We start from the raw sequence: 15,133 nt of genomic DNA, 5'->3' as shown, positions 1-15,133 counted from the left end.
CTCTCTCTCTCTCTCTCTCTCTCTGTCTCTCTCTGTCTCTCTGTCTCTCTCTCTCAGATGTAAAGTTTAGGAGACGATGTGGACGGTGCAACAAGTCCGGTCTGCTCGGTTCTTTCAGGGAATCACAGGGCTGCTCGATTATGGAAAAAAATATAATCGCGATTATTTCGGTCAAAATTGAAATCACGATAATTTAACACAATTACTCGTTGACTTCTGGAAAAATGTTGCAGTTATTGAACTTAAAAACTGGAAAAAGTTAAATAAATCAACAGTAAAAAAACAACTGAAAATTGCCTTAATATTTTGTAAACTATTATTTCATTCAGAACACGAGAGAAAATATGAGTTTACTTGCAAATGTAACATGCATAATGAGCTAAATAATTGTTTTTCTCCATTATTCTGTTTTTGTGATCACTGGGAGCCAAAATCATAATCACGATTACATTTCGATTAATTGCACAGCCCTAGAATGATAGTAAAGACCCAGAAACCCTCTTTCAAATACCGGATTCCTTCGCCAAATATGTGCACCCAAGTCTTCCTGAAACCGAAGAGAAAACACAGACTTTCAGTCCAAAGAGAAGTCCTCATCCTGTATCGTATCTCCGTCTCGTTCCTCAGAGTCTCTGCGAGCGCTCGGGGTTGCCGGCGGTGACAGCGTTTCGGGGCGCCCGTCCTCCACCGCGACGCCCGGATCGGCTTCTTTGAGTTGCGCGTCAAACGCCAGGCTGCCCAGTTCGGCGGCGATATCGATCTCCGGCGCCGGCGCCAACGTCTCTCTCTGCGGCAGCACGAAGTCCAGCGGCTGCAGGACGAAGGCGAGGTCGATGCGGCCCAGACCGCCGTACCGGTGCAGCTGAGTCGCAGGAACTCCTGCAGAGGCACACAGAGTTCAGTAACTATAGCAACACAAGCTTAACTTTGGGGAACTGGCTAGATAGTTGGACTTGGAGAAGAAAAAGTCCTTGAATAGGGCGACAAAACCCTCGGAAAAACACTCCCCAAAGGCATCCAAAAAAACCTTGAAAAAGTCGACAGATATGTCAAAAAAGGCGACAAAAATAAGCTAAACTGAAATGTTAAAAAAAATAAAAACTTGAAAAAGGCAACAAAAATCTCGAAAGAACGCTCCAGAAAGACGACAAAAACGTTGAAATAACTTTTCCAGAAAAAAACCTTGAATATGGCGACAAATATGTCAAATTTCTTTTCCAGACTTCGAGACTGAGAATTCCCCAAAAAAGCAGAGAGTTTTTTAATATTCAGGCTGTGAAACAGGTTGTGGTGAGTCGGCTGCTTTTTAAAATGTAAGGTTTGTTTTTCATGACTTGCTAAATTCTACGATGGCTAAGAAGCTTTTTAAAACTGTATGGGAGAAAGCTATATGAGACATGCAATAATACAAAGTTAATTGACTTTTTTTATGTTTAGTCATTAAACTCAACGTGTCTGGCCCTTACTGTGATCGTCATTTCCAGTGTGGCCCTTAGGGAAACTGAGTTTGACACACACACACAAAAAGAAAAAGGCGACAAATACTAATGCAAAAAAATAATAAATAAACTTGAAAAAGGTAACAAAAATGTTGAAAGAACACTCCAGAAAGACGACAAAAACTTTGAAATGAATTGTCCAAAAAGAAACTTGAAAAACTTTCTAAAAAGGCGACAAAAAGTGCCAAAAATATCCTTGAAACGGGCGACAAAAATCTCGAAAAAACGCTCCCGAAAGGCGACAAAAACTTCCAATTAAATTGTCCAAAATTTTTTGGGGAAAAAGGCGACAAATATGTAAAAAAATAAAAAATAAATAAACGCTCCAGAAAGACGACAAAAAAAACGTTGAATAAAAAAAAAAGATCCCAAAAACCCTTGAAACAGGCGACAAAAAATTCTAAATAAATTGTCCAAAAAAAAAACTTGAAAAGGCGACAAACATGTGAAACCAAAACATCAAAAGGTGACAAAAAGGTCCCCAAAAAAAAGATCTGCAAAAAAGTTATAAAAAAAAATAAATAAATAAAAAGCGACAAAAATGTCATAAATAAAGCAAAATAAAAATTTTGGAAACAGCTCAGCTAATGAGAACTAACATGTCATTCACGACTGAAGCATGCCAAGAGTAGTACACCACTGGTCTCATTTGTAGTTGAATATAGCAAATTATATGTCAGTCCCTCCAGGAAAACGTGATTTTGCGATCGCATAATTCAACGCATAATCAGCCAAAGTCCGCATATTGATGCAGAGTCTGCATTTTTTCAAATACGCCGCATAAATTGCCGATTTCCGCGCTAAATATTGTCACATAATATATCTTAGCAGAAAGTTGAAAAATGTTGCGTTTACTTCACACAAGAGCAGCCATTTAGCCCCTGTTGCCATGGGAACGTTATGAAGTGATGTAATTACGCGACGTGAACATCATCGAAAAGCAGGCTGTTGGGAAAAAATAAATCAATAGATAAAAAAATAAATAAAAATAAAATCACTTTTTCTTCCCTTTTTCATCAAACTGCAGTTTTTGCAAGTTCCCGCAAATTTCATTGCATAAAATCGCATAAATATCATATAAAGCATATTCCATCGCATTTTTTTAAGAAAACGTGCCGCATAATCAAGGATTTTTGCCCGCAACAATCACAAAAAAAATGTAAAAAATTTCTGGAAGGACTGTTATTTGGATATATATATATATATATATATATATATATATATATATATATATATATATATATATATATTTTATTTATTTATTTATATATTTTGAAGGTGCTGACCCAGGATGAGAGCGAGCTGAGCCGGAGGGAACAGGACCTGCAGGCAGCGGTTAAGGAACGGCAGCAGGTCATCGGCGTACGAACAGCAGAAGTGAACAAACAGCTCCTTCTCTCGGCTGCTGAACGCTGACTCCTCGGCGCGGTGAAACGCCACGATCTGCCGGGTCACCTGACGAGAACAACAACAACAACAACAAGTCAACACACAGGGCTGGGTAGCGTTCAACAACTCAGATAAACAATCAAATCAAAACTAAAGCATATCGTCCTGGCCGCGATAAAAAATGTCAAACGCAACAAAAACATTAAAAAAAAGAAGACAAAATTAACCATATACGGCACATAAAAATCACGAGAAAAACGATAAAGACGTAACCTGTGTGTCTGTGTCTGTGTGTTTGGCAAACGTCTCCAAATTTTCTCTATCTCAAGATGCCAGACTGATCTGCGAGAGGAAAACTGGAGTTCGCCAGATCAAGACGGTCTCACCAGGCTACGGAATCGGACGGGAGTAGAACGCAAATTTCAGTTCCTCATTTCGATTCCACTTAGTGTGTCGACTGAAATATTTTCCCTCTGTCGATCCGAAACGGACATAAAAATATCACACTTTCTCTGTAGTCTACCGTTAGCTAGCTACTCTCTCTGTAGTCTACCGTTAGCTAGCTACTCTTAGCTAGCTACTCTCTCTGTAGTCTACCGTTAGCTAGCTACTCTTAGCTAGCTACTCTCTCTGTAGTCTACCGTTAGCTAGCTACTCTTAGCTAGCTACTCTCTCTGTAGTCTACCGTTAGCTAGCTACTCTCTCTGTAGTCTACCGTTAGCTAGCTACTCTTAGCTAGTTACTCTCTCTGTAGTCTACCGTTAGCTAGCTACTCTCTCTGTAGTCTACCGTTAGCTAGTTACTCTCTCTGTAGTCTATAGTTAGCTAGCTACCATAAATGTAGGCTACTTTTAAAATGCCATATTTTTAAGAATCTGTTTAGGAATCTCAATCATTTTGAAAGTACCGGTTCGGGATCGGAAGAGTGTCCTTCGGTCTGTCTCTTTCCTTCTTTCCCTCTTTCCCTCAGACCCCCCCTAGCGTCTTTAGGAGACCTTACCGTGTCCAGACCCCCCCAGTGTCTTTAGGAGACCTTACCGTGTCCAGACCCCCCCAGTGTCTTTAGGAGACCTTACAGTGTCCAGACCCCCAGTGTCTTTAGGAGACCTTACCGTGTCCAGACCCCCCCCCAGTGTCTTTAGGAGGCCTTACCATGTCCAGACCCCCCCAGTGTCTTTAGGAGACCTTACAGTGTCCAGACCCCCCCAGTGTCTTTAGGAGACCTTACCGTGTCCAGACCCCCAGTGTCTTTAGGAGGCCTTACCGTGTCCAGACCCCCAGTGTCTTTAGGAGGCCTTACCGTGTCCAGACCCCCCCCTAGTGTCTTTAGGAGGCCTTACCGTGTCCAGACCCCCCAGTGTCTTTAGGAGACCTTACCGTGTCCAGACCCCCCCAGTGTCTTTAGGAGACCTTACCGTGTCCAGACCCCCACCAGTGTCTTTAGGAGGCCTTACCGTGTACAGACCCCCCCTAGTGTCTTTAAGAGACCTTACCGTGTCCAGACCCCCCTAGTGTCTTTAGGAGGCCTTACCGTGTCCAGACCCCCCCTAGTGTCTTTAGGAGGCCTTACCGTGTCCAGACCCACCCTAGTGTCTTTAGGAGACCTTACCGTGTCCAGACCCCCCTAGTGTCTTTAGGAGACCTTACCGTGTCCAGACCCCCAGTGTCTTTAGGAGACCTTACCGTGTCCAGACCCCCAGTGTCTTTAGGAGACCTTACCGTGTCCAGACCCCCCAGTGTCTTTAGGAGACCTTACCGTGTCCAGACCCCCCCAGTGTCTTTAGGAGGCCTTACCGTGTCCAGACCCCCCCCAGTGTCTTTAGGAGGCCTTACCGTGTCCAGACCCCCCCAGTGTCTTTAGGAGACCTTACAGTGTCCAGACCCCCAGTGTCTTTAGGAGACCTACCGTGTCCAGACCCCCCCAGTGTCTTTAGGAGGCCTTACCGTGTCCAGACCCCCCAGTGTCTTTAGGAGGCCTTACCGTGTCCAGACCCCCCCAGTGTCTTTAGGAGGCCTTACCGTGTCCAGACCCCCCCTAGTGTCTTTAGGAGGCCTTACCGTGTCCAGACCCCCAGTGTCTTTAGGAGACCTTACCGTGTCCAGACCCCCACCAGTGTCTTTAGGAGGCCTTACCGTGTCCAGACCCCCCCTAGTGTCTTTAGGAGGCCTTACCGTGTCCAGACCCCCCTAGTGTCTTTAGGAGGCCTTACCAGGTCCAGACCCCCCCTAGTGTCTTTAGGAGGCCTTACCGTGTCCAGACCCCCCCTAGTGTCTTTAGGAGGCCTTACCGTGTCCAGACCCCCCCCAGTGTCTTTAGGAGGCCTTACCGTGTCCAGACCCCCCTAGTGTCTTTAGGAGGCCTTACCTGTCCAGACCCCCTAGTGTCTTTAGGAGACCCCCTAGTGTCTTTAGGAGACCTTACCGTGTCCAGACCCCCCTAGTGTCTTTAGGAGGCCTTACCGTGTCCAGACCCCCCTCTTTAGGAGACCCCCCAGACCCCCCCCTAGTGTCTTTAGGAGGCCTTACCGTGTCCAGACCCCCCTAGTGTCTTTAGGAGGCCTTACCGTGTCCAGACCCCCCCTAGTGTCTTTAGGAGACCTTACAGTGTCCAGACCCCCCCTAGTGTCTTTAGGAGACCTTACCGTGTCCAGACCCCCAGTGTCTTTAGGAGGCCTTACCGTGTCCAGACCCCCCTAGTGTCTTTAGGAGGCCTTACCGTGTCCAGACCCCCCTAGTGTCTTTAGGAGACCTTACCGTGTCCAGACCCCCCAGTGTCTTTAGGAGGCCTTACCGTGTCCAGACCCCCCCTAGTGTCTTTAGGAGGCCTTACCGTGTCCAGACCCCCCTAGTGTCTTTAGGAGACCTTACCGTGTCCAGACCCCCCCTAGTGTCTTTAGGAGACCTTACCGTGTCCAGACCCCCCTAGTGTCTTTAGAGGCCTTACCGTGTCCAGACCCCCCTAGTGTCTTTAGGAGACCTTACCGTGTCCAGACCCCCCTAGTGTCTTTAGGAGACCTTACCGTGTCCAGACCCCCCTAGTGTCTTTAGGAGGCCTTACCGTGTCCAGACCCCCTAGTGTCTTTAGGAGACCTTACCGTGTCCAGACCCCCCTATTGTCTTTAGGAGACCTTACCGTGTCCAGACCCCCAGTGTCTTTAGGAGGCCTTACCGTGTCCAGACCCCCCCAAGTGTCTTTAGGAGGCCTTACCGTGTCCAGACCCCCGTAGTGTCTTTAGGAGGCCTTACCGTGTCCAGACCCCCCCTAGTGTCTTTAGGAGACCTTACCGTGTCCAGACCCCCCCTAGTGTCTTTAGGAGACCTTACCGTGTCCAGACCCCCTAGTGTCTTTAAGAGGCCTTACCGTGTCCAGACCCCCCCTAGTGTCTTTAGGAGACCTTACCGTGTCCAGACCCCCCCAGTGTCTTTAGGAGGCCTTACCATGTCCAGACCCCCTCTAGTGTCTTTAGGAGGCCTTACCATATCCAGACCCCCCAGTGGCCTTACCGTGTCCAGACCCCCCCCAGTGGCCTTACCGTGTCCAGACCCCCAGTGGCCTTACTGTGTCCAGACCCCCCAGTGGCCTTACCGTGTCCAGACCCCCAGTGGTCTTACCGTGTCCAGACCCCCCCCAGTGGCCTTACCGTGTCCAGACCCCCCTGTAGCCGAGCGGTGATGTCCTGGGCCAGCCCGACGGGGCAGCAGAGCCTCAGGTCATTGAAGGCCATCAGGATGTTGTTGAGGAAGCACGCCAGCGGCTGGAAGTCCAGCAGCGCCATGGGCGGCTGCAGCGCGCCGGGCTGGCCGCCTGGCGCCACGACCCCGGCGTGGGGGGTGCTGCCGCCCAGCGCCGAGGGGAGGGCGATGAGCGCGTACACGTTCATGTCGTCCTGGAACTGCTCGGCCGCCTCGTTCACCGCGCGGCCGAACGTCTCGGCCGCCACGCGCTGGAACACGGGCGCCAGCTGGCCACGGAAGTCGGCGCCGACGCGGCTGAAGGACAGACCGAAGTACATGCACTGGCCCAGCAGGGAGTCCAGGCGCCCCCCCACGCCACGCTCAAGGTCTCGCTCCAACGTCAACAGGAACTCTGACACCTTAGACACACAAGGGGGGGGGGAGTAAGGGACAGAAATGATTTTATTTTTTAAATTTTCATTTATTGGCCGTTATAAATGCTATGAGATGAATGAGAGAAGGGGAGACAGGGAGGGAGGGAGAGAGAGAGAGAGAGAGAGAGAAGGGGAGAGAGAGAGACCGAGAGAGAACGACAGACAGAGAGCGATAGAGAGAGCGATAGAGAGAGCGATAGAGAATGATAGAGAACGATAGAGAACGATAAAGAGAGCGATAGAGAGAGCGATAGAGAGAGCGATAGAGAATGATAGAGAACGATAGAGAACGATAAAGAGAGCGATAGAGAGAGCGATAGAGAATGATAGAGAACGATAGAGAACGATAAAGAGAGCGATAGAGAGAGCGATAGAGAATGATAGAGAACGATAGAGAACGATAAAGAGAGCGATAGAGAATGATAGAGAGAGCGATAGAGAGAGCGATAGAGAGAGCGATAGAGAGAGCAATACAGAGAGAGAGCGATAGAGAATGATAGAGAACGATAGAGAACGATAAAGAGAGCGATAGAGAGAGCGATAGAGAGAGCGATAGAGAGAGCGATAGAGAGAGCGATAGAGAATGATAGAGAACGATAGAGAACGATAAAGAGAGCGATAGAGAGCGATAGAGAGAGCGATAGAGAGAGCGATAGAGAACGATAGAGAACGATAGAGAGAGCGATAGAGAGAGCGATAGAGAGAGAACGATAGAGAACGATAGAGAGAGAGCGATAGAGAGAACGATAGAGAGAGAACGATAGAGAACGATAGAGAGAGAGCGATAGAGAGCGATAGAGAACGATAAAGAGAGCGATAGAGAGCGATAGAGAGAGCGATAGAGAGAGCGATAGAGAGAACGATAGAGAGAACGATAGAGAGCGATAGAGAGAACGATAGAGAGCGATAGAGAGAGCGATAGATAGCGATAGAGAACGATAGAGAGCAATAGAGAGCAATAGAGAGAGCGATAGAGAGAGAGCGATAGATAGCGATAGAGAGAACGATAGAGAACGATAGAGAGAGAGCGATAGAGAGAGCGATAGAGAACGATAGAGAGAGAGCGATAGAGAGAACGATAGAGAGAGAGCGATAGAGAGAACGATAGAGAACGATAGAGAGAGCGATAGAGAGAACGATAGAGAACGATAGAGAGCGATAGAGAACGATAGAGAGAGAGCGATAGAGAACGATAGAGAGAGAGCGATAGAGAGAGAGCGATAGAGAACGATAGAGAGAGAGCGATAGAGAGAACGATAGAGAGAGCGATAGAGAACGATAGAGAGAGCGATAGAGAGAACGATAGAGAGAGAGCGATAGAGAGAACGATAGAGAGAGAGCGATAGAGAGAACGATAGAGAGAGAGCGATAGAGAGAGAACGATAGAGAACGATAGAGAGACAACAATAGAGAACGATAGAGAGAGAGCGATAGAGAGAACGATAGAGAGAGAACGATAGAGAACGATAGAGAGAGAGCGATAGAGAGAGCGATAGAGAACGATAGAGAGAGAACGATAGAGAGAACGATAGAGAGAGAGCGATAGAGAGAACGATAGAGAGAGAACAATAGAGAACGATAGAGAGAGAACGATAGAGAACGATAGAGAGCGATAGAGAGAACGATAGAGAGAGAACGATAGAGAACGATAGAGAACGATAGAGAACGATAGAGAGAGAACGATAGAGAACGATAGAGAGAAAACGATAGAGAGAGAACGATAGAGAGCGATAGACAACGATAGAGAGAGAACGATAGAGAACGATAGAGAGAGAGCGATAGAGAACGATAGAGAGAACGATAGAGAACGATAGAGAACGATAGAGAGAGAACGATAGAGAACGATAGAGAGAACGATAGAGAGAACGATAGAGAACGATAGAGAGAACGATAGAGAGAACGATAGAGAGAACGATAGAGAGCGATAGAGAACGATAGAGAGAGAACGATAGAGAACGATAGAGAGAGAGCGATAGAGAACGATAGAGAGCGATAGAGAGAACGATAGAGAACGATAGAGAGAGAACGATAGAGAGAACAATAGAGAGAGAACGATAGAGAACGATAGAGAGAGAACGATAGAGAGAGAACGATAGAGAACGATAGAGAGAGAGCGATAGAGAACGATAGAGAGAAAACGATAGAGAGAAAACGATAGAGAGAACGATAGAGAACGATAGAGAGAAAACGATAGAGAGAGAACGATAGAAAGAAAACGATAGAGAGAGAACGATAGAGAACGATAGAGAGCGATAGAGAACGATAGAGAGAGAACGATAGAGAACGATAGAGAGCGATAGAGAGAACGATAGAGAACGATAGAGAACGATAGAGAACGATAGAGAGAGAACGATAGAGAACGATAGAGAGCGATAGAGAACGATAGAGAGAGAACGATAGAGAGAGAACGATAGAGAACGATAGAGAGCGATAGAGAACGATAGAGAGAGAGCGATAGAGAACGATAGAGAGAGCGATAGAGAACGATAGAGAGAGAACGATAGAGAGAACGATAGAGAGAGAACGATAGAGAGAGAACGATAGAGAGAACGATAGAGAGAGAACGATAGAGAACGATAGAGAACGATAGAGAGAGAGCGATAGAGAGAATGATAGAGAACGATAGAGAGAGAACGATAGAGAGAGAACGATAGAGAGAGAACGATAGAGAACGATAGAGAGAACGATAGAGAGAACGATAGAGAGAGAACGATAGAGAACAATAGAGAGAACGATAGAGAGAGAACGATAGAGAACGATAGAGAACGATAGAGAACGATAGAGAGAAAACGATAGAGAGAGAACGATAGAGAACGATAGAGAACGATAGAGAGAACGATAGAGAGAGAACGATAGAGAACAATAGAGAGAACGATAGAGAGAGAACGATAGAGAACGATAGAGAGAAAATGATAGAGAGAACGATAGAGAACGATAGAGAGAAAACGATAGAGAGAGAACGATAGAGAGAGAACGATAGAGAACGATAGAGAGAAAACGATAGAGAGAACGATAGAGAACGATAGAGAGAAAACGATAGAGAGAGAACGATAGAGAGAGAGCGATAGAGAACGATAGAGAGAGAGCGATAGAGAGAACGATAGAGAGAGAACGATAGAGAGAGAACGATAGAGAGAGAACGATAGAGAGAGAGCGATAGAGAGAGAACGATAGAGAGAGAGCGATAGAGAGAGAGCGATAGAGAGAGAGCGAGAGAGAACGATAGAGAGAGAGCGATAGAGAGAGAGCGATAGAGAGAGAGCGATAGAGAACGATAGAGAGAGAGCGATAGAGAGAACGATAGAGAGAACGATAGAGAGAACGATAGAGAACGATAGAGAGAGAACGATAGAGAGAGAACGATAGAGAGAACGATAGAGAACGATAGAGAACGATAGAGAGAGAACGATAGAGAGAACGATAGAGAGAGAACGATAGAGAGAGAACGATAGAGAGAGAACGATAGAGAGAACGATAGAGAGAACGATAGAGAGAGAGTTCACACCTTCTGCACCACCCAGCCGTGGAAGATGGCGGCCTCGTTGACGGCGAGCTGCCCCGTGGCGTGCGGCGGCGGCGGCGGCGCCGCTGGCTCGTCGTCGGAGAAGACGGCTCGGTACTGCGTGATGATGTCGAACAGGTGCACCCGGCACGCCTCGATCGTCTTGGTGATGTGGAAGTAGGGGTCGTCGTCGGCGACGGCGGCGAGGATGGAGTGCAGCCAGGTGCCGCGCGCCTGCAGGAACTTGACCCGTAGCTCCGCCTCCGTGAACACGTCCATGCGCCGCAGGTAGCCAATCACGCGCAAGCACGCCGGCAGCTGGGAGTTACTGCGCAGCTGCTGCAACAGCTGGTTGAGCATCAGCTGGGTCGACTGGCGCACCTCACGCACGATCCCCTGCAGGGAGAGATCAGGGTCCCAGTCATCGCTCTTTATTTATTTATTTTATTAGTTTATTTGTCAGGGACAATGTACAAAATACATTAATCTTACGAAAAGATGTTTTGTACCAGAGTTAGCTAATTAGCTTAGTTTCCATCTGCAGTCCCCGGGCAGGTGCACACACAATATTAAAACATATTACAAATAACTGTCAATAGTAATAAGAAATACTCTCACATCGAAAGAATGCAATCAGCTAAATTCGAGTTCAAGTTCAATACTTTATTGCCATGTCAACAGGGTTAGGGCTGGGCAATACATCGATATTACATCAATATCGTGATTTAAGACTAGGTATCGTCTTTTTTGGGGGATTTTGGATATCGTAATATCGTGATATGACATAAGTAGGGCTGTCCTCGACTAAAGAAATTCTTAGTCGACTAACACTTATAGGATTTAGTCGACTAATCGATTAGTTGATTTAATCGACAGAGCTGTGAGCTTTGAGAGGTGGTTAAGACTAGAAAAGCACAATATAAATGTAGTTAATTAACCATCTGTAAAACTGAGTTTCTCCACAATTAATCCTGCAGAAGCACCACTTTAAATCTTGTGTTTACCATAAATGTGCTCAGAAGTTTCTTGGAAATGAGTAATTAAGCATGAATAAGCATAAAAAATGACTAATTGACTAAAGAAATCTTAGTCGACTAAGACCAAAACCACTGATTAGTCGACTAATCGACTAAGATGTGGCAGCCCTATAAGTCACATGTGCCAAACTCAAGGCCCGGGGGCCAAATCCGGCCCCTCACACATTTTTATCCGGCCCGCATATCAATTTAGGTTCATAATACATTTTGGCTCAACTAGTTTTTGTCACTTTTGCTAACACTGTTGGTGTTTTTTCAGCATTTTTGCCCCTTTTTCAGATGTTTTTGTCGCATTTTTTGACGTTTTTTTCCCCGATATTCTTGTGTCACTTTTTTCTTTGATGGCTAAGTTACATTTTTGGGGCTTTATGTCGACCGAGCTGTAAGTGAGAAGACTATAGGAGACATGCAATAATATATAATAAATTCTTTTTTTCCAGTGTGGCCCTCTGGGAAAATGAGTTTGGTTTTGGAGTAATGCAGCAGACATATCCTCCAGGGCACGACAGAAAGGGCTGCAATATACAGTGGAGGGATGTGTTCAATGACTAAATTATCTGTGTCCATAGCAACGTGTGCTTGACAGGCTAACAGCTATCAGGCTGCCTGAATTTCCTACGGAATAATAAAGTATCTAATGTTCTAACTTTACTACTTTCGATAATAACGTTATATAGAACCACAACTGTTAACTTAAGTCCAGTTTTACAGATTGTATCTGTTATGTACTTAGTTACTTAAACTACTTATTGATAATTGATGTAAGTTAGCTCGCTAGCTTTACTTACCTTGGAGCAGACATATGTTGCTATGCTTGTTAATCTTCGAGGCATTTAGCTGTGAGTGGGGTCTCCCACACCGCTTAATCCATTGTTGACACCTTTCCGCTTGGGTCTTGGACTTTGGAAAGGCGGAAAGAAACGACTGTGTCGGGCTCACCTGGATGACGGGCAGCGTGGCGTGCTTCTTCTCCAGCCTCTTGGCGTACGCCGCCAGCTCCAGAGCCTCCTCGTAGTAGCCGTTGCGGACGCAGGTGTCCATGAGCTGCGGGATCTCCAGGATCTCCAGGATCTCCGTGTGCCGGTTCAGCGTGAGGCTGTTCATCCGCCGGCTGGCTCCGATCTCCTCCGCCTCCTTCACGAAGCCCCTGATGACACAAACGCCTTCGGTTAGAGCAAAGGGGGGGGTAAGCTTCGCTTCAGGACTCAAACCTCCTAAGGCGACATTCTGATGCTACCTCCCGTTAGCATCCCATTGACTCCCATTGATTGGGCACATGCTCCTCGATGTGCCCAGATCCAGGTTAAGAACCAAAGGTGACCGAGCCTTTTCAGTGGCTGATCCAAACCTCTGGAATAGTTTACCTGTTCATGTAAAAACAGCTCGGACCATTGAAACGTTCAAGTCCATGCTTAAGACCCACTATTATTCATTGGCTTTCAATTCAAGTTGAGCTTTGATATCTTGACATTATTGACCTTATTCTTTTTCTACTGTCAGTTATTTTGTATTGTACATCGTGCTTTGTTTGGGTTTATTGTTTCGTTGCTTTTGGAGCATGTTAAGGTTGTTTTTAAACGTGCTATAGAAATAAAATTGAATTGAAAAATTGATTCTGACATCACTTTGACAGTGAATAACTTCACATCTGAAGCGTTTAAAGACTCTATTTGTCTGTTGTTTATTTCTAAAGAAACACGACAATGTATAAAAGGCTCCATTACCTCGTAGCTCACGTTATGGCTCCGTAGCGGACGCTTTTATAACAATAGGCTAACGATTGGGTTATATACATAATATATATAACACAAACACATATGGACCTGACATATTTAAAGAAAATACAAGTAGAAACGGTTTTGTATGGCAGGGCACCTTAAAAAGATCATTATGAAAGTTAGTTGATGTGTTGATGACTTTAATGTTGCAGCTAATGAAGGTGGAGCTCATTTTAATGACTTTATACACTGCTGGGTACTTTAATCTATAATAATGCATCATCATTTATTAGCTGGTTATGTTTTATTTTAATAATCTGAATCTGTAAAGCTGCCAGATTAGAGATGTGGAGTCCAAGTAGGTAGTAGCAGAAAGTAGAAATAGTCAAGTACAGTACTAATAAGGCTTATCTGACAGATTTTAGCTAACTCAGAACGCTTCAGCTGTTGAAAAACATTTTTAAGAGGAGAAATACAACCCATAATATACACTTTTGAAATTGGCAAAAAAGTGTTTTCAGCTCCTACAGAAATTTAGTTTCTGCCTCAAAATCACTTGATTTCATTGATGATGTATCAATCTATAGATAAATACATACATAGCTATGTATTTATGTGTGTATGTATGTATGTGTGTGTGTATGTATGTATGTATGTATGTATGTATGTATGTATGTGTGTGTGTGTGTATATATATATATATATATACACACGTGTGTGTGTGCGTTTATGTATGTATATATATGTATGTATGTGTGTGTTTATGTATGTATGTATGTGTGTGTGTTTATGTATGTATGTATGTATGTATGTTTATGTATGTATGTATGTATGTGTGTGTGTTTATGTATGTGTTTATGTATGTATGTATGTATGTTTATGTATGTATGTATGTTTGTTTATGTATGTGTTTATGTATGTGTTTATGTATGTATGTATGTATGTTTATGTATGTATGTATGTTTATGTATGTGTTTATGTATGTATGTATGTATGTATGTATACATCTATAAGCTGATAACTTTTTGGCAAGTGGGACAAGGACTGGATTGTTTATAATGTGGCCACTGCTGCAGACAGCGATCACTTTTTGCCAGTAGTTGAGTCTACGTGATTACGCAGGTATCGGCAGGTATCGGCAGGTATCGGCAGGTATACGTAGACTACACCATCTCTTCGACACCTGTCGTTAATTAAACTCCTCCATCGCGGACTGACCTGCATCTCTCCCCGAAGCCGGGCAGCTTGTCCAGCAGCCGGGACACGCTGCCCTCCACCCGGCCGAAGTCCCGGTAGATGTGCTGGGTGCAGTCCGCGGTCCGGATGAAGGTCTGGTAGTTGGAGAAGGCCAGCTCCCGGGTCTGCTGCAGGATCTGAGCCCGCTCCTCCGCGAGCCGCTCCGGCTCCCGGCTCAGCTTCTCCAGCCCGAAGGAGCTCAGCTCGGACAGGTAGGTCGCAAAGTCCGGGTTGTCCTTCCAGCTGTCCGGGAAGCTGTCCTTAAAGATCGACGCCAAAATACTCTCATCCTCCACGTCTACCGCCGCCATGTTGGAGCGGGCCGACTGGACGTAAACACACCGCTGCTGCAGGGTCTTGTCAGTAAGATGGACTCATTAAAACCGCTTTATAATCAGACACATTACACATGAACTGGGTTAGAAAAGGGAATTCAGTTCGCTAGAAAGACTGCAACAGGAACAGGACCAATGAACAGGACCAGGGTTGACAGGCACTTCCTGCTGCTGGTTCTTCTTCTTTTTGGCAGATTACTACTTTTGTATTATACCGCCACCAACTGTACAGGAGTGTGTAACACCAGTCTAGGCTTGAATTAATAAAAAAAATAATATTTTCATTATACCAGTATTATTCAGAAAAA

The 15,133-nt window shown here is 45.5% G+C and overlaps 1 protein-coding gene across 1 annotated transcript; it reads right to left on the bottom strand.

Moving 5' to 3' along the window:
* Positions 1 to 401: 401 nt before the first annotated feature.
* On the bottom strand, positions 402 to 15,053 carry cog8 (component of oligomeric golgi complex 8). Its single transcript, XM_028577160.1, has 6 exons — positions 14,473 to 15,053; positions 12,476 to 12,683; positions 10,503 to 10,895; positions 6,530 to 6,982; positions 2,786 to 2,954; positions 402 to 879 (listed from the first exon to the last, which is right to left on the bottom strand). The coding sequence occupies exons 1-6, from the start codon at positions 14,799 to 14,801 to the stop codon at positions 575 to 577; spliced, it is 1,857 nt and encodes a 618-aa protein (XP_028432961.1). The 5' UTR covers positions 14,802 to 15,053; the 3' UTR covers positions 402 to 574.
* Between the last annotated feature and the right edge of the window lie 80 nt (positions 15,054 to 15,133).

This window comes from Perca flavescens, chromosome 1 (assembly GCF_004354835.1).
Source record: "Perca flavescens isolate YP-PL-M2 chromosome 1, PFLA_1.0, whole genome shotgun sequence".
Lineage (NCBI taxonomy): Eukaryota > Metazoa > Chordata > Actinopteri > Perciformes > Percidae > Perca > Perca flavescens.
This window is presented reverse-complemented; position numbering and strand designations above follow the sequence as displayed.